We start from the raw sequence: 23285 nt of genomic DNA on the forward strand, positions 1-23285 counted from the left end.
AACGTCAGTTACCAGAGGGGGTGGCGGGGAGAACAACACTTTATATTGTAAAGAACCACGTATTTTTCCTGAAGGGTATTTTTAATGCCCCTGACAAACACTAAAGTATTTGATTGTTTTTTTTTTTGGGGGGGGGGGATAAAAAGTCTTGGTATATTTATTCTAGCGAGATTTAAGATTTTATGAAATGACTCACTATTAATAAATAAAAAGGGTAGGGAAGACCTCGTGGGCTGATAGTTTCTTTCCCTGAAGATGACCAGGAACTTTGCCCAGCTCCCCACTTCCCCAAGCTCTCTGAAAGAGGAGGGTTGATCTTTCTTTTTGACCACTTCTGTTAGATCCCCGCCCAAGGGTGGCTGATTTCACTGCTGGACTAACCACTAAGCACCCCCCCCCCCCTCCGCCCTCCCTTCTCCACGGTACTCTCCTCCTTTTCCCCTTCCTTAAGACTTATTTCTAATATTTCCAAAGTGCACTTTTTCTGGGCCTCTCCCCATCCCCGCCCCCCAAGTGGGCTTTCCTTCCGCCTTCCGCGGCTCGGATTCCTGACTCGGTCGCCACCCCCTTCCCCTCCTCTCCCACTCCGCATTGTCCTTACGAAGCCGCCCCCCTCCCGGAGCGAGTCCCAGTACCCTCGCCCAGACTCGCGGGCTCGCACCCACTCAGCGCAGGCCTCTCCCCCTGCACACTCCTCCCTCCAACTCCCTCCCCTCTCCTCCCCCGCCCCTCTCCTCCTCCTCCTCTCCCTCCTCCCTCTCCCGGCGCCCGAAAGGATCATTGTTAGCCGCCCCCGCCCCGCCCACCCCGGCTGTTTATTTATGCACACGTCACCGGGCCGGCCCCGCCCCCCGGCATCTCATTAAGCGAGTGTGTTCCTCTCGCCCTGTCAATAATCTCCGCTCCCAGACTACTCCGTTCCTCCGGATTTCGATCCCCCTTTTTCTATCTGTCAATCAGCGCCGCCTTTGAACTGAAAAGCTCTCAGTCTAACTTCAACTCACTCAAATCCGAGCGGCACGAGCTCCTCCTGTATCTTCGGCTTCCCCCCCCTTTGCTCTTTATATCTGACTTCTTGTTGTTGTTGGTGTGTTTTTTTTTACCCCCCTTTTTTATTTATTATTTTTTTGCACATTGATCGGATCCTTGGGAACGAGAGAAAAAAGAAACCCAAACTCACGCGTGCAGAAGATCTCCCCCCCTTTCCCCTCCCCTTCTCCCTCTTTCCCCTCCCCAGGAGAAAAAGACCCCAAAGCAGAAAAAAAAGTTCACCTTGGACTCGTCTTTTTCTTGCAATATTTTTTTTGGGGGGGGGGCAAAACTTTTTGGGGGTATTTTTTTTTTTTTTTTTTTTTTTTGCTTTTCTTCCTCCTTCATTTTCCTTCCAAAATTGCTGCTGGTGGGTGAAAAAAATGCCGCAGCTGAACGGCGGTGGAGGAGATGACCTAGGCGCCAACGACGAACTGATTTCCTTCAAAGACGAGGGCGAGCAGGAGGAGAAGAGCTCCGAAAACTCCTCGGCAGAGAGGGATTTAGCTGATGTCAAATCGTCTCTAGTCAATGAATCAGAAACGAATCAAAACAGCTCCTCCGATTCCGAGGTAGGAAAAGCCCCTCGGGCTGGTGGGGTCTTGAGTCTATTTCCTGGGCTTGGCAAACGGTGCCGAGAGGGAAGGAATCGGGGCCGGGGGCGCCGCGGGGCCGGGCGGGCGGCGTGTGCGCGCGGTGCCACCATTGCAGAAACTTGTAACCCTGTTTTCTCTCCCCCCCCCAAACCCCCCCACCCCGCTGATCTTTTTTCTCCCCCTTCTCCCCCCTCTGCGTGGCGTTTGCCCCTCGCCCTCCCCACCTCCACCCCTCCGGGAAGGCGGAAAGACGGCCTCCGCCTCGCTCCGAAAGTTTCCGAGATAAATCCCGGGAAAGTTTGGAAGAAGGTGAGTACGCCCCGCGCGCCCCGCAGCCGCCCGGAGCCGCCCCCCGGGCCCGCCGCCCCGCGCGCCCCGGCCCCGCGCCCCGCTCGGCCCGGCCGCGCGCCGGCCTTGCCGGGGCGCCCGGCTACTTGGGGCACTTTCTAAAAAGTTTCTCCTCGCTCTCTCCCGCTCGGCGCGGCCGCCGCCGTCCCCTCGCCGCCCCGCCATGTTAGCGGCCAAGAGGCAAGATGGAGGGCTCTTTAAGGGGCCACCGTATCCCGGCTACCCCTTCATCATGATCCCCGACCTGACGAGCCCCTACCTCCCCAACGGATCGCTCTCGCCCACCGCCCGAACCGTAAGTGCCTCCGCGCCCGGCCCCCGCCCGCTGCCCGCCCGCGCCGCCCGCCCGGCCCCGCATGCGGCCCCTGCCCTACCCCCTCCCTCCCCTCCCCTCCCCTCCCCTCCCCTCCCCTCCCTCTCTCCCTCCCTCCCCGCCCCCCCTCTCCGCCTCCTCCCCTCCCCGCCTCCCCTCCCCCGCTCGCGGCCCAGGCAGCCCAAAACTCTCCAAACTTTTCTGCCTTTTGTGGACTGGATTTGTTTGCACTTCGCCATGTTCTTGCTTTCAGTTTGCTGCCTCGTGATGTTGGGGAGACCTTTCTTTCCAAGCAGGGTTTTGTTGGGGGGGCGGGAAACAGAAGAACTTTTTTTTTTTTTTTTTTTTTTTTTTTTTTGCGCTCTGATTCCCCCCTCCCCCGTGGTGGTGTTGTTTGTTTCTTCACCCTGGGAAGATGACTGTGTGGCTCTTTTCTTTTCGCTCTCTCTCCCTCTCCCTCTCTCTTCCTTCCCTCTTCTGTGGCGTCTTGGGTTTTCCCCGGTTAACCCCTTGGCTGCCGCTGCCGGGGCCCGAGTGACCGGGCTGGCGCCCGACGCGCGGGGTAGAGAGTGGATTTTCCTGCAGGCGTTGGACTGGAGAAGTAGCGAGCGCGCGGAGCCCGGGGCCCGGGAGAAGCGCCTCGGCTTTCTCTTTCGGCTGGTTATTTATTTAGCTTTCTAGTGGTGTTCGCTGGCTTTCAGCCCCTCCTCCCCCTTTCCCCTGGAAGGTCACCCCTCCTAGACTGGTCCCACTGCAAACTTGGGGGCTTTGGGATTGCTTTTCTTTGGCAGCCCCGCAGGGCCCCGAGCGCCCTGGGCGCGGTGTGGCGGGCTCGGCTGCCCGGAGCACCGGCTGCGGGCTCTCTCGGGCCGCGCCGAGTGGGGAGGCCCCTGTGACCGGGTTCTTGGTTTGTGTGCAGCCGGGATGGCTTCCTTTGAGCGGACTCGATGTATTTCCAGGGAATTTGGGTGCCTTGGGGTTTATAGCTTGGTCTGCGTTCGCCAGCTTCCGAGAAGGCCCTCATTGGGCCCTGGGGGAGGATCAGAGACCAGGGTTTGCGGGCCCAGCGGTGTGTAGAGAGTGCGGGAGGCCAAGGGCACCTCTCCTTCAAGGGAGTGGGCTGCTGCTCGCGGGCCACCCAACTTTGGGGACCCCAGGGCGGCACCGGGTGCTAGGCTCCGCGGGTGCTTTCCGCAGCGAGCGTTCCGCGCCCTCTTGACATTTGTTAATAAGGCTCATCCTGTTCCCGGACCGTCCTCTGCTCCCTGCCCTCATCCTGAACCCCGTCCCCCGCCCCAATCCCACCCTCCTCTAAAAAGCCTGGATTGCCGGTCTCTAGACGCAACCTCTAGACGTTTGTGCCTGGTTTCCAGGGATTGTCATTTTGCACCTTTTCTGGTTTGGGCCCCCTACCCCTTATTTACACACACTATTTTTTTTTTTTTTTTTTCGGTAACTCGAGATAGCAATTTGAAATAATGTACCCAGTGTTCAGCAGCCGTGAATTCGGTGCTAATGGCCGAGGGCTTGCCGGATGGGAGTCGATCCGATCTACAAGTGTTTTTAAGCATTAAAATATTAACTATCAGGTTTTACTTGTTTTTTGGGCCCTGGCAAAAAGGGCACGGGCATGCTAGACCGGTCACTTTTTATGGCTAGGAAAGAGAAATAATTATCCCCCCCCCCCTCCCTTCCCTGCACCCAGGCTTCTGCGTGCTTGGGAAGCTGGTAGAGCGTTTCAGCCCGACCTCCTACTACAGGGCCAGCTCTTTCAGGCTGCAGGGGCTGGGCTGTGGGGTTGCAGCTCAAGGGGAGGCACAGTCCGGTTACGTTGTATTTTTCTTGGGAGCTTGTGGGCATGCTAAACCCGGAGCATTCGGCTCAGAAACAGAGGGTTTGTGTACTAACCAACCCGACCAAGCAACATTCCAAAGTAACCCTGAGAATTTCTTACTCCCCTCCCCCTACGATGGAGTCTCTCCGGTATTATTTAAAAATCCACTTGGCCATCAGAAAGGCCAATCTGAATATTGAGCTTTGATGGCGGGCCTCTTGGCCTTCTTGACTGTTTTCAAACTCCCAGCCTGACCGCTGGCGATCTTGCCATACTGTCGCCTAAAACTTGAACGGTGGTGTTGTGCTGTAATTAGGAAACAGCGAAATTGTTAAAGGCAAATAAACGATTTCCCGGGGCGAAAAAGGAAGGCTCCCAACCATCGGTCCCCTTTGTGGGCATTATAGGAATAGACCGCTCTAGTTCTTTTAATTGTGGACGTAGCGGGTGGCCTTGTGCTGTGACATCAGATTGAGTAGGAGAGGACATTTCTGAACTCAGTAGGCAGTGTTCGGATTTGCATGTCAAACACCAAGAGACATCTTTGTGTGTGCAGGCCCTTCCTCCTTATCTGTTACCTGGGTTAGATTATGTGCTCCAAAATTAAAGTTATTTATTTAGGCCGGTAAGCAGCGCAATAGACACGAGGACAGGAAGCTGTTGTGTGTCACTCCTGACGTCTTCGATCAGAGGGCCAGCTTGCAATTCTAGATTTCCTACAGCTGCCGAGGGCATCTATAGGCAAGATAGGGGTCTTTTCATGCTCATCTGAAATTCTTCGTGCTTCATAGAGTGTGTTTTTGAGGGCAAGGTATAAAGACAAATTAGCTGTATGCTTTCCTGTTTTCCTGACCCTCCTTGGTGGTGGTGTTTTTGCTACGGTTTCTGTTCCTTATTAGTGTACCTGTAAGCAGCAGCATCCTTTAAAAAGCAAACTCTTTGGATCCCTGATTCCTGCTTTTCTATTTAAGAATGTAAAGAATTAAGGAGTATCATTAAATCAGCTATGATGAATAATACATTATCTCAAGAATAATGCTTTAATTGCTGAAGACGCCATAAAGCTCGATAGTAATAATTTTATTTTAAAGCGACAAAGATTTCTGCATAGCATTAATTTAGTCTTTGATACAGCAATAGGACTGGCTTTTAAAAAGACAGATTCGGATACGAAAATACATTAAGGAGAGAAGTCTGGTTAAGTAGATGGGAAGTGATAGAACAACAAATACAAGAATTGTGGTAGCAGTTGTATGTTAGAGATAAAAATACTGTTAGCATATTCAAGTTGGTAGGAAAAAGTAGTGCCCCATTTCTTTTTCCCTTTTGCCACGCTGAGAGATAGGGCCAGGGTGGTCAGAATTGGAGTTAGGTTTGAGATTTCTTTTTAAGACTTGAGTGTGAGAGCTCTTGTATCTTCTTTTATCCCAAGTTAGTTGCTTTTTAACTGAGCTGCTTGCCACTAGGTTGAGCAAATAAATAAGCAGCATCTTGAATTCACTTTTGAACTTGGAATCCCAGCGTTTAAAAGAAACCAAGAGGGGCCTATTCATTGGGGTTTTATGTAGCCGGGCAAACAAATTCTCTTTCTGGCTTGTGAAAAATGGATGTTTTTCCCTCACTCAAACAACATAATCCTTTCTCATACAAAAGATTTAGACCTTAGAGTGTGAAGGGTTAATGGTGGTCCTTTCCTTGGTTGTCCTCCCACCCCCCACCTTCACCCCTGATTGTTTTGACAACACTTTTCAAAGTGTGACATTCCAAGCCCCTACATAACAATGTAATATTACTGTAATTACACAGGTCATTACATTTTAAATAGAGAACAATAAAATGCTTATCGCCCTGAAAAAGAACAGGTGTTCTTTCCCTTCTTTGGTATTTATGCTAATTGTTTTTCATCTCCTTCAGAAATATTTATGGCGAACATGTTTAGATCCCAATCTCAATGCAACAGTATTAATTCTGTGCTAATCTTTATAGGTTGGAGTTAAATGTCTGCAGGATGGATTACGGGCTGAGCATTCACCCAATAAGTCATATTTTAATGATTATAAATTTAATATGCCAGCGCTTCGCAGTCTGTTGAAATTAAAGCTTTCTGAACCCCCAGAAACAAGCTATTAGGTAGTTGGGGGCCTGAAGTGCTTATCTGGAAGAAGTGTTTTTGGAAACTTTGGACTGCTTAAGGGATGTAGCTTTTACTGATGCCCCCTATCTGATGGAGAAAAGATTTGGAAGCAAACAATCCCGGTTCTTGCTAGGAGTTTTCCACCCTGATTTTCATTTTACTGATACGGATTTCATTTAGAGTCCCTGCTGGAAGCTGGTCAGCTTTCTGTTTCTTAGCAAGCTGTGAAAAAGTTAACAGGAAGGTTTCCGGGGGCTGGCCGATCAAGAATGCTGTCCTGTTAGCAGCGCGGGATATGAGCACAGATCTGCACGCCATTAAAAAAATACTTGCTTTCAAAAACTAGCATTTTACTAGTTGCACGGGGGGCTGTGCTTTCAAACCTTACAGTGGAAGTCTTTGCAGGGTTTGAATGCCTCCTCACATCCCACGAGGTACCTGGGTGCATGCAAAAAGTGCCTAGATTTTTCCTTGGTTGAGAAATCCCGGTGCAACTTCTCTTACACGTGCACAGTGGGTAAACTAGAAGGTATCTAAGAGGATTTTACATTTTGTCAGATGTTTCACAACAGGGGCCCCCGAATCACATTAAAAATGCACTGTAGAGAAAGGACAGCTGCAAATTTTTGTGTGGACGCGTGTTTCTGGACCATGACTAAAACTCCGAGGACCTTTTCCCCAGCTGTCTGGAAGTTATGTGGAAGTTGGTTTATTGGCAGTTAAGTATGAGACAACCTGGATTTAGCAGAGGCTCTCTCCTACACAGGAAGTAGATGACATTATATTGGGGGAAGGGACGAGACTGCAGCCAGGGAGTGATTTACTCCCTTTCTTGTTTTTTTAAACCATAGAGTTGCCAAATAAATAAGCACTTTCCAAGGAAGTAGGTGTAAGCTTTTTAGTCTTGGTAAGTGGAATTAGATGATATCTTTGACCGCATTTGTAACTGTTCTAAGGTGACACATTTCAGAAGTTTGGGAAGGGGGGGCGGTGAATCAGATTCTCGGGGCTTTTATTTTTGAGGGGGGTGCGTGACGTGGGCGTCTGAGTTTCTTCCGCGAGTGAATATTGGCAGCCGTGTGAGTAAATCTTCAACTCTGACTTATAATTGAGCACATTTGTGAAGGAAACGGTTAATTTTACAACCAAAGGCAAGCTTGCACCTCGACAGGTCTGCTGAAAGAAATGTGCCCCAGTCCTTTGCTGGCAAGCGCCACCGGGTCATAAATCCACAGGCTTTATTTACAGCCCATAACACTTATGAATGTTAAGATATTTGACGCCACGTTGGCCTTATAATATTCAAGGTCCGCAGACATTGGCAGTAGCTCAGATTTCTCTCACTAATTATAAGCAATGAGATGGGGGAAGCCCATCTCAGATGCTGCCCTCCCCCCCTCCGGTGGCCCCCACCTCTACAATCTGAGCTTACTGAGACAGACCCCCTCTCCTCTGGCAGCTGACTTGTACTTTTCCTCTAGGCTATTGTTATACACATTTATAAAGAGCACTTTCAGGGATGGAAATTCAGTGGGGGCTCTGCACAAATGCCTTTTTCAAAAGCAAAGTTGCTCTACTGTTTGCATCTTTCGCCTTGTCTTCTGGTTCCTCCTTTTTCCTTTCTTTCCTTTTTTTCCTTCTCTTTCTCTCTTTTCCCTTCCTTTCCTTTCCTTTCCTTTTCTTTTCTTTCTTTCTTTTTTTTTTTTTTTGGACCGTGTTGCCTATATTGTGCATATTTCCCAGAATACTTAAAGAAACCTGATACGAGAGACTGCTCTTTAATTTATATGATGTTCCACTGAGTTGGAAGGGAAAATACACACGTTGCAGAGTGCACTAGTTAATGTGAGGGTTTAAAAAAAAAAAGTTAGGTGAGTGAGGAGAGTTGATTAAAGGAATTTAATGGATGAAGGAAAAAAAATTCCAGGTTTACATTGGGGATGGGAAGGCCTCTCATTTGGTAAAAGTGCACAGTTATCTGGGGAAGGAAACACAGAGAGGTAGCCAGAATAAATGTCTGATTAAGAAAGATTGGAAAAAATATAAGAAGATGGGACAAAAATTGGGGCTTGGGGGAATGGCTTGTCTGAAATTGGGGATTGGAAGTCTCTTATGAGAGGTGGGAGTACCAGGGGGAGGTGCTGTTAAAAACTATTGCTTTGCTCAGCATAGAGTGGTTTCAATCCACTCCTCACCTAAAACGCTCTATCCAGCAACAGATATGTTTCATATCAGTTATTTGCGTGAGGGTCTAGGGGAGGGGCATTCTGTGGTCGACAGCCTGATGAGAGAGAGAAGGCCAATTATCCTGTTGATGTTAATTTTTATTTTTTAAAAAGTGGGCGGTTCTGGTGTGTTACAGAGGGACCACATGGTGAAGGGGGAGTGGGATCCTGAGGTGTGTGGGTAAGGTATGTGTGTTGAGGGGGACTGATGGCCCTGTCATTTCTGGCGGGATCCTTCCCTCCATCCAACCCAAACTTAAAGACCGCGGCTGAAAGGTTTTATTTTCTAATCAATGGAATGCAGAAACTTACTAGCCCTCAGGGACAGATATGAATCCCTTAACAGCTCATTACAAAGATGGGGATGTGGGATCTATGAACGGGTTATCAGCCGTGGTGTTCTTCGTTTTCCCAGGATAGGTTTTTCTTCCTTAGGCACATCTGATTTCGGGCTGGTAATTCAGCCCGTTATATTTTATTCTTTTCTTTCTTCTGTCTTCTCTCTCTCTCTCTCTCTCTCTCTCTCTCTCTCTCTCTCTTTCTCTCTCTCTGTTTCTCTCTCTCTCTCTTTTTTTTTTTTTTTTTGGCCATGAAGTAGCCCCAAACAGTTCTGTTTATAGGGGCAGGAATGGCTATTAGTGGGATCAGCTCTGAAGGAGTTAAAATTGCTCGCTAAAGTTTGGCATCATGAAAATAAATTTGAGGCCTGGTAGGCATTAGCAGGGCACAGCACATTTACAGAGCTTAATTAGTACGAACTGTAATTGTTCATGGTCTGCCAGAAGCAGTAATGTTCAGGGAAAGTGGAGTCCTTCTCTTGTAGCCTTCAGTTTGAAACCGATAAATCACTTGCATATTTGTGTAGTGATTCAAATGGAGCTAGGACCTCTCCCATCCCAACATGTGGTAAATTGTAAAGTCAATGAATTGCAGATGTAGGCTACAGTGAGATTCTCCAAGAAAATGCAGAATGAATGGGAAAGAATGACGCTATAAATATTTACTGAGAAGATAACTAGGTTCCTGTGTGCTGGGCCAATTATGATGTACTAAATATATTAGCAAAATGCTTAAAAAAATCGAGAGGATTTGTGTGGGTCTTCGGGTGGGTTGGTTTGTTTTGGAAAGTGGAATAAAAGGCACTATGTTACTGTCCTGTCAGTTTTATTAAGCCGGAATCACAATGGCATACCCAGGGAAGGACACAGGAAACCCACATTAATGCAAATTAATTCGTTATGAGTTGCAGAGCTGTGACTGCTAAGTGGAGTAATGATAGGGCATCATTTTAAGAGTGTTAATGTAGCAACTTTTAATGAAAAATGCTGTGTTAGGAGCATGTCTCAGCCCCTTAGCCCACGTGTTTTTCTATGCTAGAAATGTGTTTTGTACAAGAGCAGGAAATTTGATTCACTTCATTCCCCCCCCCCACAGTTTAAGAACTTTAATTATGTTTTGATGTTTAAAGAAAATCATCTCGTTTTTCTTCAGAAATCAACCCAGAAATCCCTATCACCGTAACCAAGTTCAACTTTTCTTTTTTTTGCTCCAGATTTGCGGCACCAAGTGGAAAAACAATGAATGTAACCCCACCCCCCCCAACCCCCATAGACCTACAGCTATAACTTTCTTGAAGTGATTTTTTTTTTTTTCTTCCCTTTTCTTTCATGGAGGATTTTGGTCTCAGGCAATGTTGCAAGTCTTCTTTCCCCAAATGTGAGTAGGTGGATGTGTATGGAAGCTGTAAAAGTTAATGATCATTCTCTGACTCATAGCTGATGGTTTCAGGTTGAGGAAAAGAAAAGAAAAATTAATGAGGGTAAATAGACATTGGATGGAACATCGAGACAGTAGGAGAGATTGTTCTGGTGTCTGAAGGCATGCGTTTTGCTGCCGCAGAATTTCTGAAGCAGAATGCCAGGAAGTGAAAAGGGGATGCCTTTGTTACGTTGTTGTTTTTAGGATGGTACAAATGTTCGGTGTCTAGGTCTGGCGAGGGATGTTTAAACCGGCACACCTACCAGTCAGTGCTGCTTTTGCCTTCCCTATGGAAGGTAGAGGTCCCCTTGGCACTTTTTAAAAGGGCAGGCAGGGTAGCCCAGAGGCCTGATCAGGATTGTATTTCCCATTAAATGTAAGAGGTTCGCAGCACAGGGCTGCTGCCTCTGTCCCTAACGGTGCCTGATGACCGAAGAAAATGCCTTAGACCTACTAACGACAAAAATATTCTCTCTCTCTCTTTTTTTTTTTTGTAATGTTTATTTCTTTTTGAGAGAGACAGACAGAACGTGAGCAGGGGAGGGGCCGAGAGAGAGGGAGACACAGAATCTGAAGCAGGCTCCAGGCTCTGAGCTGTCAGCACAGAGCCCGACGCGGGGCTTGAACTCATGAACCGTGAGATCATGACCTGAGCTGAAGTCGGACGCTTAACCCACTGAGCCAACCAGGCGCCCCAAAATTATCTGTCTTTTAAGTTAATGACACGGAAATTAAACTTCAAGTGGCTCATGGTAGTGGCTATAGGGTAGAAGGTGGACCCCAGGTCCCCAAAACCAAAACTTTTTAGGGAATGAATCTGGATTGGATTGTTGTTTGTTGGTTTTAATAAAAGAGAAAGCCAGGTGACAATAAAACGAATGCTCCACCTCTTACCAATTTAGTGGAATGAATAGGTATAAGAAATTAATCTTCTGAACACTGGAAGTTCACTTAGTGTGGGAGAAACCAACACAGGGTCCCCTTTGAGGAGGAGATGTCTGTGGATGAAAACGTGGTTTTCCCTTTTCTCTCGTCTCTGGTGTCTCTGATGTCTTATATCTGAAACAGCAAATTGAGGGCCAGTGGTAGTGATTAGAAATAAACCAAGAGCCATCACGATATGATCATCATAAGGGAAGCAGTTAATTGTAAATTGTTGGTTTTTTAATTGCCGGGGAATTGTGCAATCCTGTGCCGGGCACAGCCGCCTCTTTATGGTTCTTCCTCTGGACAAGTGAGGGCCAGATCATCTGGGGGTGTTAGCATGGGTGGGTGGGCTTGGCCATTGTAAACAAGCACACAGGAAGGGAAGGTTTATTTTGTTGAGGGTTTCATGGGAAGGAATTGAAGGAAAGGTCCCCTGGAGTTCTCATCTGGTGAAGCCCCAGGATGCCCCAGGGAGGCACCATGTTGAGGACGCACTGCATGCCCAAGGTATAAGCTGCACCTGCTGGCCGAGGAAGTGACGCTGCGGAGTGCTTGCTGCAGGTGACCAAGAGCAGGGCAGCCCCAGGGGTAGAGGTTCCTAAACTCAGATGGGCCTTAGATGGCTGATCCTTAGATGGATCTCTGAACCTCCCCTCATCGATTTGAAAAAGAAACGGCCACCCTCTCTTGTTCTTTCCTTTCTTAATAGATTTTTTACAGAGAGAGAAGTAAATTCTTGTTCCAGTCTAGAAAGCCAAGGTTTTACTGGGTCCTTGTATTTTGTCTTTGTCTTAAAAAGCTGGACTATAAGGAACAAGGCAGCTTTGTGTTTTACAGGGAAGCAAAAAGCAGTTTAAAGTGTTATGTTTAAGAAAACAGCATTTGGTACAAGAGGGGGTGGAAACCCAAAGGAGCAACAAGAAAATTGTAAGTCTGTGTCACTGTAGCTGGCGGAAGTTTAGCTCCATATCTCTCCAGCGCAGTGGTTACTGGCTGGGAGTAAAGATCTGATTGGAGCTTGTGCTGTGTGTATTTATGAGCTGGTCCGGGTTATTCGGTTTGTCTGGACACCTGAGGAGGGAAGTTACATTGCTTGGGGGTGTTAAAATGGTGTGTGTGTGTGTGTGTGTGTGTGTGAAATTAACTTTGTCCAACTACATTCTTAAGGACCTTGCAGTTGCATTTTTCCTGTTTTAATTGCAGCGTTCTCTCTGGGATTGTGTTATTTGGGTGGTGATTGGACGCAAGGATTAAGAATGGAACCGGACAAGTGAAAATTGAATTTGGATTAGCCACAGTTTCATTAATTTATTCACAAGCCTGTGATTATATGAAATTTGGTTTCCACGACATATAGTTATCAGGTGTCCATTCAATTTTAATTGACAATCTGAGATTCCTGTGGTTACCCTGAGTACAGATTGCCTAGGGCTCCACAGGGTTTGTGGGAAGAAAAGCTTGGACAAGTTTCCATTAAGCTCTGAATCAGGCAGTTGGAAAAGAGAATAAAACCCTGCTGAAAAGGGGGATGAGTTGTTACTGTTGCCTCTCGACTTAGAAGCGGAACCCCCCACCCCCCACCCCTCAGACAAGAGCTGCTCTCCAGCCAAGCATTCCAACCTGGCAGAGAAAGCTGTCCCTAGCACAAAAGTTGTTTGAAAGTGATGCGGGGGGCGCCTGGGTGGCGCAGTCGGTTAAGCGTCCGACTTCAGCCAGGTCACGATCTCGCGGTCCGTGAGTTCGAGCCCCGCGTCTGGCTCTGGGCTGATGGCTCAGAGCCTGGAGCCTGTTTCCGATTCTGTGTCTCCCTCTCTCTCTGCCCCTCCCCCGTTCATGCCCTGTCTCTCTCTGTCCCAAAAATAAATAAACGTTGAAAAAAAAAAATTGAAAAAAAAAAAAAAAAAGAAAGTGATGCGGAATTGTCACAGAAATTAGTGCAAATCTCCGTTTACTGGCTGGCAGTTTTCATAGGAAGGGCGGGGGCGTGGGGCTCAAAGGGTGCAAATTCATCTTTCTTTTTCTGCAATTCACTTAGATGAACTGCTTCAGAGCGTGTGTGTGTGTGTGTGTGTGTGGGGGGGGGGGGGGTTGGGCTGTGTGGGGATGGGCTTACTGTCAGTTGCTCAGTGTTCGTCTTTAGTTGTTTTAGGGAGTGTGGTGCATCGCTCTGCTTTGACAGGTAAAGGACTACATATATATTCATTCCTGGCTTCATCTTTATTGTGGCCTCTTTTCACCTTGATTAGTATTATGTTTTGGGGCAAGCAGTCTCCTAATATTTATAGGCGGTGTTTTTGATTGTTTCTTTGGAGCAGTTACAATGATCTCAGAGGAGCCCATTGGATGCTAAAATGGGGACTTCCAGCCTTATCTCATGAGCAGTATAAATTCAGACTATTTTAAAAATTTGATCGCTTCTGTGTTGTGTTGGTTCAAAAGTTCTTATGTGAATTTCATTTTTCTTCTTCTTTCCTTTCTGTCTTTTTTCTCTCCCCCCCCCCCCCCCCCCCCCCCGCCAAACCTGGGCGGACTGATTTTGAACAGTCCTGAACTGTGTGAACAAAATCATTGGATCTAAAACTCACTGGCAAGCTAGGTTACACTTTGTTCTAGTACTATGGAAGTGTTCTGGTAACAGCAACAGTATAGTAGCAGTAATAGCCGTGGTTTGGAAGTGCGAGCCCCTGCTGCCTTTTGCTGTGAGGTGAACGAGCAGATTCCTCCTCGTTTGTTCATATGTTGCAAATTAAAATGCATTTCCAGATACCGTTGAGATCCTTTAGTGACTGTTGTATTGTTTATAAAATGATAGTGTTTGTTTTCCTGCTCGGGAGGATCCCACTACTAACCAGCGTTATTTGGGGAAAGGAGAGTTTGGCGAGGCATCTCCATATTCCTTTTTGTTTGGGGACACCCACTTCTTTGATGGGGGCTCTGTAGGGCTTCAGAGGGGAAGGCCTGAGAGAGAGACTTCGTCGTCCCGCCCCCCACCCGGTTGTGGAGAATCTGAGGGAGCCAGGGACGAGCATTCACCCAGGGGCCAGTGAACAGGCCGTCCTTAGAAAACTTGGTGGCTCTTTGGCAATGGTTGGCTCCCTCTATGGGGAAGTGTGGATTCCTAGAGTGCAGGCTATAGGGACGTTCTGGGACGGATCGCTTAGTCATTGCGGAAGAATGCATAAGGCATCGGTGGCCCCTGAATTCTGCCTGACACATTTGTTTTCCCCAGAATAGAATTGTGTTTAGGAGCAAGAGCCCAGTTGTCAGAACAGTGGGGGTCTTGTACCTGTTGCAGTCTTGTGGCTTCTCAGAACCCTTTCTCACTGCCTGTCCTCACACCTACGTGTCGCAATTCTCGTGGCTTTTTGCAGCACACAGTTAATTCTTCTGCAGCGTCCTGCTCAGCACACTGGCTTCCTTTATGTTTTAATGGGCGTCCGTCTTTCCTTTTCATGTCAATGATTCTCACTCTTGGCCCCCTCCCCCCTCCCTTTTCGCTTATTGAATAGACGCTTTTTTTTTTTTTAAACTTTACCTTAGATTATGATGATTATCTTATCCATAGCAACAAATAAAAATACACAGGTCTTGATTGAATGCCAAGGCTGCAGTTCAATCTAGGAAGGTTTGTCTGCTATTCATAAACTGCTTAAGATGTTTTCTTGTAGTTTGTGACATAAGCAGAACGCTTTGATTTGGTTTCTTTCTACAGCTCCATTTTCAGTCCGGGAGCACACATTACTCTGCGTACAAAACGATTGAACACCAGATTGCAATTCAGGTAGGAAAATGCAAGAGATCCTGAAGCTTGAATTGTCAATAAGTAGGTCTCTTGTGTCTTTTATTCTCTGCCCCTTCCCCCGATCTAGATGGTGATGATGATGATGATGATGATGATGATGATGATGGTGGTGATAGTGGTGATGATGATGATGGGGATGATGGTTGGTGATGATGATGATGGTGGTGGTGGTGACGATGGTGAAGGTGGTGATGGTGCTGGTGGTAGTTGATTGACTTGGGGAGGTGGGAAGCAAAGAAACAAGAGCAGAAATGCTGCCAAAACGATTTAAAGAATATGGAAAGAAAGAGGAGCCTGTGTTTTGTGTTTAGTTTCTTGATCAGGCGTAATGGGCACACAAGACCCCAGCTTGGCTATTGTTTTTGGCTTAGGGAAGATCTTCATTTGAGAGCAAAACGAGGTGGCCGACCTGGAAGAATGGTGGGGGGAGGGGAGGGGGAGGGGGCTACTGACAGCCGGAGGGCTGTTTCCGGTGCATCCAGATCACGCTAAGGGGTGCTAAGAATATCACTTTCGATCCGATTGTCCTGAAATGTTGATTTCTCTTGGACCTGTTGATGTATGTCCTTAAAGGTGCTGGGAGGGAGAGGTGACAGAGCCCAGCTTCTGATGAGTGTCCGGTTTCCTGCTCATGTAGTGCTTCCATTCTCTTAAATCCAAAGGCTAAACAGATCACAGACTAATATAGACTCGGAGCTGAACTGGTGCCAGCAGAATGCAGTAGTGGAGGGAGAGCAGACTAATACGATTTTCGTCTGTCTGCCTTGCCTGGCTCTGCCAGGATGGATGTTACTCATGGTGTAACTAATGGTGCCGAAACTTCTGGAGTGTTCCGGTTTAACCCTCTGGAGAGAGGCTTTTGAAGCCTGTTGTGGTGATGGTGAAGTCTGGTTCTGGGTCTCCTCTTCCCGGAAGTGGATGTCGGTTGGTGAAATAATTTATGCTGTTCCGTTGCAGATAACTTGTGTGTCCGTCTGTGGTCTCACCAAACTACAGCCATAGTCCCGTCTTTGTAGCTCTCCCGTTTCAAATCTGCAGCTTCCTGGATGAGGCTTTCAGGCAGCCATGGGCCCCAGCGACACTGTGGATTCTTCCACCAGTGAAAAAAGTACGGTTCTGCAGACATTTTTGTTTGATGGATTCCCTCACGTTTTTGTGCTTGTTTCAGGGCGACAGGAGCGTATTGGGAAAATATTTTGTTTGCTCCTGCCGTGTGCTGCTGATCTGATCCCTCTGTGTATTTTAGGGGAAGGTGGTTTTACCGCCCTCCATCCCCACGTCTTTTCCAGACTGATGTCTCTAGCTAGATGCCGCACTTGTTCCTGTTGGCACACTTCCTGCTGGGCCTTCTGCTTCTTGATGTTGGCACATTGAGTCTTGCCCCCTGAAACTGGTTTAGTCTCAGGGCTAGGAGAGGGAACAGGCCCAAACCCTAGGTCTTGATGAATGGGTAGAGGAACAGACAAATGTCCTGAGACCTACTACGTCTGGTGGAGTGCTGGAGAATCCTGTTGCCCGGGGTGTGGGAATCGGTGAAGTTGAATAGCATAGTGATCCCTATCTCGGTGTGGAAAGGCTGGCTGGGGCCATGTCACTGGGAGACCAGCCGAGACCAGACCAGCTGTTGTGTCTTTACACCCGTTGCTGAAGCGTCCCTTGTGAGACCGAGCAGTTTGACTTTCTCCAAACCACCTGGCACGGTGCAGGCCATGTGAAGCTCTTTCTCAGGAGGAAGATGGAGTAAATTACAGACCTCATTGTTCGGGGGACTGAAACCATTACCATTCCTCCATGAACAGGTAGTATTGTTCTCCCCTGCTTCTGTTTGCTAAGGCTGGATGCCCATGTGGGCAAACAGAGAGACATTTTATTAGAGATCCAGCACCGGCATGCTTTCAGAGTTCATTCGCCCCCAACCTCTGCTAGACCAGGACGAGGCCAAGCCAAACGGCATCTAGCTGTAATTTTAGTTTGAGACGAGGACGGTAGTGCTTTGGGGGGCAGTACAGCTGACATTTTCCCTTCGCGGCGTTCTCCAGCACAAGGCTTAAGTGGGGTGTGATTGTTGGGGCAGAATTTTCTTTCCCTGGAAACGTAAAACTGCTTCACCTTAATAAATCCTGCATTTCAGTATGAGCTGAGCTTGTTGCTTTCCTGAGCTGGTTCCCAAAATAACCTCAAGTAGGGGGACACCTTGCAACCCATGAGATCCATACCCCTTGCCCTTCCCAGCCCTCCTGTAATCTCAGGACTCGGCCAAGTTCACCGTCGACATGAATGGCCTCCAGCTGATTCCTGTAGCCGCCTCGTGTTCTTTTGAAAAAGTTTGAGCACGGTATCAGTTGCTGTGTTGGGATCTTCCCCGCTTTTGACAACCTCCCGACCCCTCTCGGTGTTGAAAAGACCAGCATCACACAAATGGCCGTATTCTCCCTACGTGGTTAACACCGATATAACTGGAATGACACTTAACAGACCTTTTAAAAGCAAGATGTAGTTATTTAGCTCTGCTGACTTTTAAAAAGTTTCATTGAAGTATGAGATAAATATGTCTTTAGTGGAGAGGTGGACCAACTTTTACACATGTGAACACCCACGAAACCATCACCCTGACCAATATGTGGAATGGAGTTGGAACGCTTTTTCTGTAAAGGGCTAACTGGTAAACATTTTTCTCTTCGCAGGCCCTATAATCTCTGTGGCAGCTACTCAACTCTGCCACCGTGATGCAAAAGGAGCTAAAAATAATACCTAAAAGAATAGATGTGGCCTTGTCCCAATAAAACTTTATTTATAAGAGTTGACAGTGGCTGGATTTGGCCCACAGACTGTGGTTTGCTGGCCCCTGAGAGAATATTACCAACCCCCCAGATGTCTTGCGTATGCCCTTCACCTCCCAGTCATCTGGCTTCCAACCCTCCACCCTGAAAACCCTAGCCCCACCCCTCCACCCTCCCACCCTGCCCCCGCCAATTCTCACATGGAATAATTTTATCTATCGCCATGGATTAGTTTTGCCTGTTATTAAAAAAAATTTTTTTTTAATGTTTATTTCTGAGACAGAGAGAGACAGAGCGTGAGTGGGGAGGGGCAGAGAGAGAGGGAGACACAAAATCCAAAGCAGGCTCCAGGCTCTGAGCTGTCAGCACAGAGCCCGACGCGGGGCTCGAACTCACAGACCGCGAGATCATGACCTGAGCCGAAGTCGGATGCTCAACCGACTGAGCCACCCAGGCGCCCCGAGTTTTGCCTGGTTTTTAGCTTCATAGGGATGGGATTGTACAGAATCGATTGTCTCCTGTCTGACCCCACTCAGCATTATATCTGACTTTTATTCCTGTTATTGTATGTGGCACTAGTTTGCTCTTTTTTATTGCCATCAGTATTCTCCGTAGGACTATGACACATTGTGCACATCCTTTCTATGTTCCTGGAGTTTTGGATTGCCTCGCATTTTCTGCTACTGTGAATAAGGTCCTAGTAACATTCTCACCCACATCTTTTGGAGGAATATGTGTGTCCGTCTCTGTTCTTCATATCCAAGAGTGGCCTTGGAGAGACACAGGGTAATACGTGTGTTTAGCTTTGCATTGATCTTTTGAGAGAGATGTGAACACTGGATTTCAAGTGTCGTCCCTGAAGTGCGCTGGCTCAGTGGTTGTATGTGTGTGAGTGATACATAGGGGAGCAGTAAAATGAGCTAGGTGTGCTCAGAGGCCGGTTTGGCCTCTGGGGTTTTGGCCCCAGTTCCTAGGAACTCCTCCCACCGTCTCCCTTAACCTGGGAAGATTTTGCAGGCTGAGTGCAGAGGTGGACCCGCACACTGCCGGTGCCTTCCAGAGAGCCGCCCTGCGGGTGACTGTGGATGAATGTGTAGGCATCCCTGTTGCCTCCCTGAAGACAGCTCTTCCTGGACTCCCCCACTCGTCATTATTCCAGCCCCAAGAGCAGTGTTGTAATCAAGGTCAAGACCCACAGAAGAGATTTCCCTTGGTTTTCAGAAGGGCTATTTCAGAACCAATTAAGCCTTTGTTTTAAGAGTATTTTGGCCAAAGGTTGATGTTTTCACACCAAGTCAGATGTGATTTAGGAAAAAATAACTCCACACACAGCAAAAACAAACTGTGTAGACCTTTCTTGGTTGTTTTTCTTTTAAGATGTGAAGTGGTGTGTGTGTGTGTGTGTGTGTGTGTGTGTGTGTGTGTGTGTGTGTATGCACATGCACATGCTTGTGTGTGTGCGCAAAGACAACCAGGAGAGGCTCCAGAAGAAATGGACCATTTTATTTGTTTACACAGCTGAGCGGTGGAGACTTTCAAGTGTTGTTACTTTGCCTTCTGTCCTCAGGCTTGCACGTTCCCATCTGAGCTTTACCAAAGCATGTTCCTTCTTTTTGGTCTTCGAACTCATCTGCCGTGACTCAGTAAGGCCCCGAGGACCCTCCCCCAGGGCCTGCGTGCTTTCTGAGGTCAAGGAGGGAAGGGTAGAAACTGGAGAGTGTCCTGGTGCCGTATTGACCCCTTATTCCTGGATGGGAACTTGGTGTTTAGTCTCAGCCGTGTCTTAAAATGATGCTGTGAGTCGCGGTCCATCTCTTTGCCCAGGTAGACCCTTGGCCTCCGTGGTAAGAATGGCCAGAGGTTGGTACCGGTGGATTTGGCTGGGATGTTGGCAAGGGCCAACCCAAGTCCTGTATCTGACGGTGGTCTCTTGTGTTCTGGGCCACCCCTCCTCGTGCTGCAGGTTCTGTGGCCCTTTCAGTTCTCATGAGGATTTGCTTTCTTGCTTCAGGAGCAGATCTGAGCTAACTTCCGTTCTTGGTATAGTCACTTCCTCAGTTTTCCCTCAGTCCCACCACCCACACCTGGCTGGGAGATTTCATGTCCCCTTTCCGCAAAGGATGCAGTGTGTGCGTGTGTTTGCATGTGGATGGGGCCATGACAGAGACTCGTGTCGTTTCACCAGACTCGTTTGCCAGTCAGCTCCTTCGGAAGGTTCATTCACTTGCTGCCGTGCTGAGTTTCTGCCTGACTGGCTGATTGAAGTCCATACCTCAGACTGTTCCTTCATTCGTTCAAAAGTATTTATTGCATATCTTGCGTGTGCCAGGCCCTTGCAGACTTCATCCGCGGACAGAATGGACAAAACCAGCTTGTTCTCATGGAGCTTAAATTCTAGCGCTGTCTCATGTCCTGATTTGTAAGCACCCCATTTCCCTTGGTCCGATGGAGCAGGTTTTAGATACGACCTGGGAGTTGCATTTTTAAGCAGGGCTCTGAGTTTCAGCCTACTGAAGTTTGAGCAGTGCTGCCCCAGAGTCTTTTGAAGTCAATCAGTTGATCGCTTATTGGCTGCTCAGTGCCCACTTGAGTACTTGAGGGCTGGCCAAGTACTCAGTTGGGATAACTTTGATTTTGAGTGAGAAGCTAGAGTTTGCCTGTGGGTTCCGCTGAGCTTTTGAGGCCTTTCCTTCTCCATGGTTCTATGAAGAGAGCCAGATACTTTTGCAAGCCTCAAGAAGGGGCGTTTCTTTGTTTATGAAAGAGTAGCTTGGACGGTAAAGTGCTTGGTCTTTGGGGTCAAAGGCAGTAACCACAGCAGATAATAATCGCAGCTTATGCTTATTGAATTCTCCCGAAGCATTGGGTCTGGTGTTAAGTGCTGTGTATGAATTATTTATTGATTCTTCATAACAACACAGAAGGGAACCCGAAAGATGTAGTTACTCGTATTATCATCATTATATCTCCATTTTGTAAATGAGGAAACGGAGACTCGGCTACCAGAGATATTTTGCCCATGATCAAGGAATTAGGATTCCAACCCCGGCTGTGTAGATGATACTACACAGCATTATGCTAACTACCGTCTGCATAAAATAATGCTCAAGGGTCCAGGGGTTTCCTCACTCAGTGCCCACCAACCAGCTCTCCGGGCTGTATACAAAGGGATCAACTGGGAACTGCTCAAAAGTACGGAATCCTGGGTTCTACTCCTTAAAGATCCCATTCATTAGGACCAGGTCAGCCTCTCACAGACGCGAGCAGGCATCACCCGGGAGGTTCGTTAGATGCAGACTGTGGCCCTACCCCCCGAGTGTTAGGTTCTGTGGGTCTGGGGTGGGCCCAGGCATTGCAGCTTTAATGGGTTTTTGGGTAATCTCGATGCCTCCTCTCTGGCAATGACACATTGAGAACTGCTGGACGAGGGCAGTGGTTCCCATCTCTGGCTGCACGTCCCACAGCCCCTGGGGGAGCGGTGTAAACGGTGCTCAGGCCCGGGCTCCACTGCAGTGCACCTGAATTGGCATCTTCAGGGGGTGGGGTATGGGCATCCCTGCTTCAAAAAAAGCTTCCCAGGTGATTTTATCATTGATTGGTTGATTCATTTATTTACAGTTCATTTATCTGAGAGAGAGAGGATGAGAGGGCACTGGCAGGGGAGGGGCAGAGAGGGAGAGAGAGAATCCCATGCAGGCTCCAGGGTCTGAACTGTCAGCACAGAGCCCCGTGCGGGGCTTGAACCCTGAGATCATGACCTGAGCCGAAATCAAGAGTCGGACACTTGACCCAACCGACCGAGCCACCCAGGCACCCCTCCCAGGTGATTTTAATGTGCACACAGGGTTGACGAGCTCTGGTCTAGGGATCCTGGAATCTGTACCCCTTACCTACTTTTTGGGTGAAACGTGCATATAGTCTTGTTACAGAAAAACTGTCATCAGGGCTTCTGTTTGCTCGCTTATTTTGTTTAGCTTGACTCTGTTTCCTTGGAGGAGAGGAGGCCGGTTGCACTCAGAGTTCTAAAGGATGCCTGTTCAATGGGAGAGGACTCTGTTTGGAGAATGTTCCATTAACAGGCAGTCAGTGATGGTCATCGTCCCCGGAGTTAGGAACAGTGAGAGGAGGTGGGAGTCTGCTGTAGCATGCCAGGGGAACCCTGAGGCTGTCTAGCTCTGTTCAGGCTTCCAGGTCAGACAGACGCACATTTGGATGCAGGGAGGGCCTGACATTCTGCATTTCTAACACACTCCTCGGGATTCCTGATGCTGCCAGGCCCCAAGCCCCTCTTGTCGGGTGGCGCAAAAGTAGAGCCTCTGTCTCTGTCTCTCTCTCTTTTTGAAAGATTTTTATTTTTATTTTTTTACCTGACAGAGAGAGAGAGAGAGAGAGCGAGAGCGCTGGCACGTGTTGGGGACAGGGGCAGAGGGAGAGAGAGAGAGAGAATCTCAAACACAGAGAATCTCAGCACGGAGCCCAACGCAGGGCTCGATCCCATGACCCGAGGATCATGACCTGAGCCGAAATCAAGAGTCGGGTGCTCAACCAACTGAGCCACCCAGGCGCCCTTTAAAGATTTTATTTTTAAGTAATCTCTACACCCAACGTGGGGCTCGCACTTACAACCCTGATATCAAGAGTTGCTTGCTCTTCTGACAGAGCCAGCCAGCCTCCCTGCAGTCTGTTTTGAAAGGCAAGGAAACTGAGGTGCAGAGAAGTGATTGGTTCCCATAATTTGGTTGAAACAGGGCCAAGTTGGGAGTCCAGGGGCCCAGCTTGGCTCTATCTTTCAAAAAGTTACTATCTTGTTTAAACCAACAGCAACTGTATTCAGTTGACTGGGTAAAAGAAAACAATCTTGTTTTAAGGCTTTTACTTATATCTTTTTTAAAACTGCTATCTGTTCTAATTGTATCCGTGTGTTTGTAGGAATTGAGATCTTATTGTATGTGTTCATTCTCCACCACATTACGGCACTTGGGGCCCAGCCTGTGTGCTTTGTAAGCGGGCTGGTAAGGATGCAGAGAGGTGGCCTGGTGGTCCTTGGCTTAGGACGACCAGGAAGGATGGACACAGCTGTTCCATCAGCCACGTGTGTGCCTTTTAGGGGCCATAGCAGGTGGTGTAGACGTCTGTTCTGTGGCAGTCAGCAGGTAGTGTAGACGTCTGATACGTGGCAGTCAGCTGGTCGTATGTTCTTAGTAACTCTGTTTTAGAGGTTGCACTTTATAATTCTTACTTTTTACAAAGTCCCTGAGAATCATGGGGCTGTTTAGCTAAACACAGAAATTTCCAAGTGGGTTGTAGCTGACATACGCAGGCTTATCAAGCTTCGCACTTAATTTGTCTCTGGAATTTGGTTTGGTGCCATTGTATCAAGTCCTGATGGAACAGATAAGTGGTTGCAGATTTTTTTTTTTTTAACGGTTTACCTTGAAATCTCAGCACAGTCTTCACTTAAACAGATACGGCAGCAGACCGTTATTCCTGGAGGTTCCACCAAAATCCCTGAGTGCCTGGCAGTGTGTTTAACATGTGA

General features: G+C 48.0%; 1 protein-coding gene across 30 annotated transcripts in view; it reads left to right on the top strand.

The window, feature by feature from the left end:
- The first annotated feature begins 853 nt into the window (after positions 1-853).
- The window catches only part of TCF7L2 (transcription factor 7 like 2), a 202396-nt gene continuing 179964 nt past the window's right edge, over positions 854-23285 (top strand). For 5 of the 30 annotated variants that reach the window (XM_086680880.1, XM_086680884.1, XM_086680885.1 and 2 more), the window contains exons 1-4: positions 856-1601; positions 1868-1934; positions 2144-2268; positions 14877-14945. In XM_086680880.1, coding sequence (XP_086537006.1) covers positions 1413-1601; positions 1868-1934; positions 2144-2268; positions 14877-14945 — 450 coding nt within the window. In that variant the 5' untranslated portion in view covers positions 856-1412. Of the gene's footprint in view, positions 1602-1867; positions 1935-2143; positions 2269-14876; positions 14946-23285 lie in introns of all 30 variants that reach the window. The other 25 variants (XM_086680892.1, XM_086680896.1, XM_086680897.1 and 22 more) reach the window with 17 other exon arrangements.

The sequence above is a fragment of the Puma concolor genome, chromosome D2 (genome assembly GCF_028749965.1).
Source record: "Puma concolor isolate L17-30 chromosome D2, mPumCon1.1.hap2, whole genome shotgun sequence".
In the NCBI taxonomy this organism is placed as follows: Eukaryota; Metazoa; Chordata; class Mammalia; order Carnivora; family Felidae; genus Puma; species Puma concolor.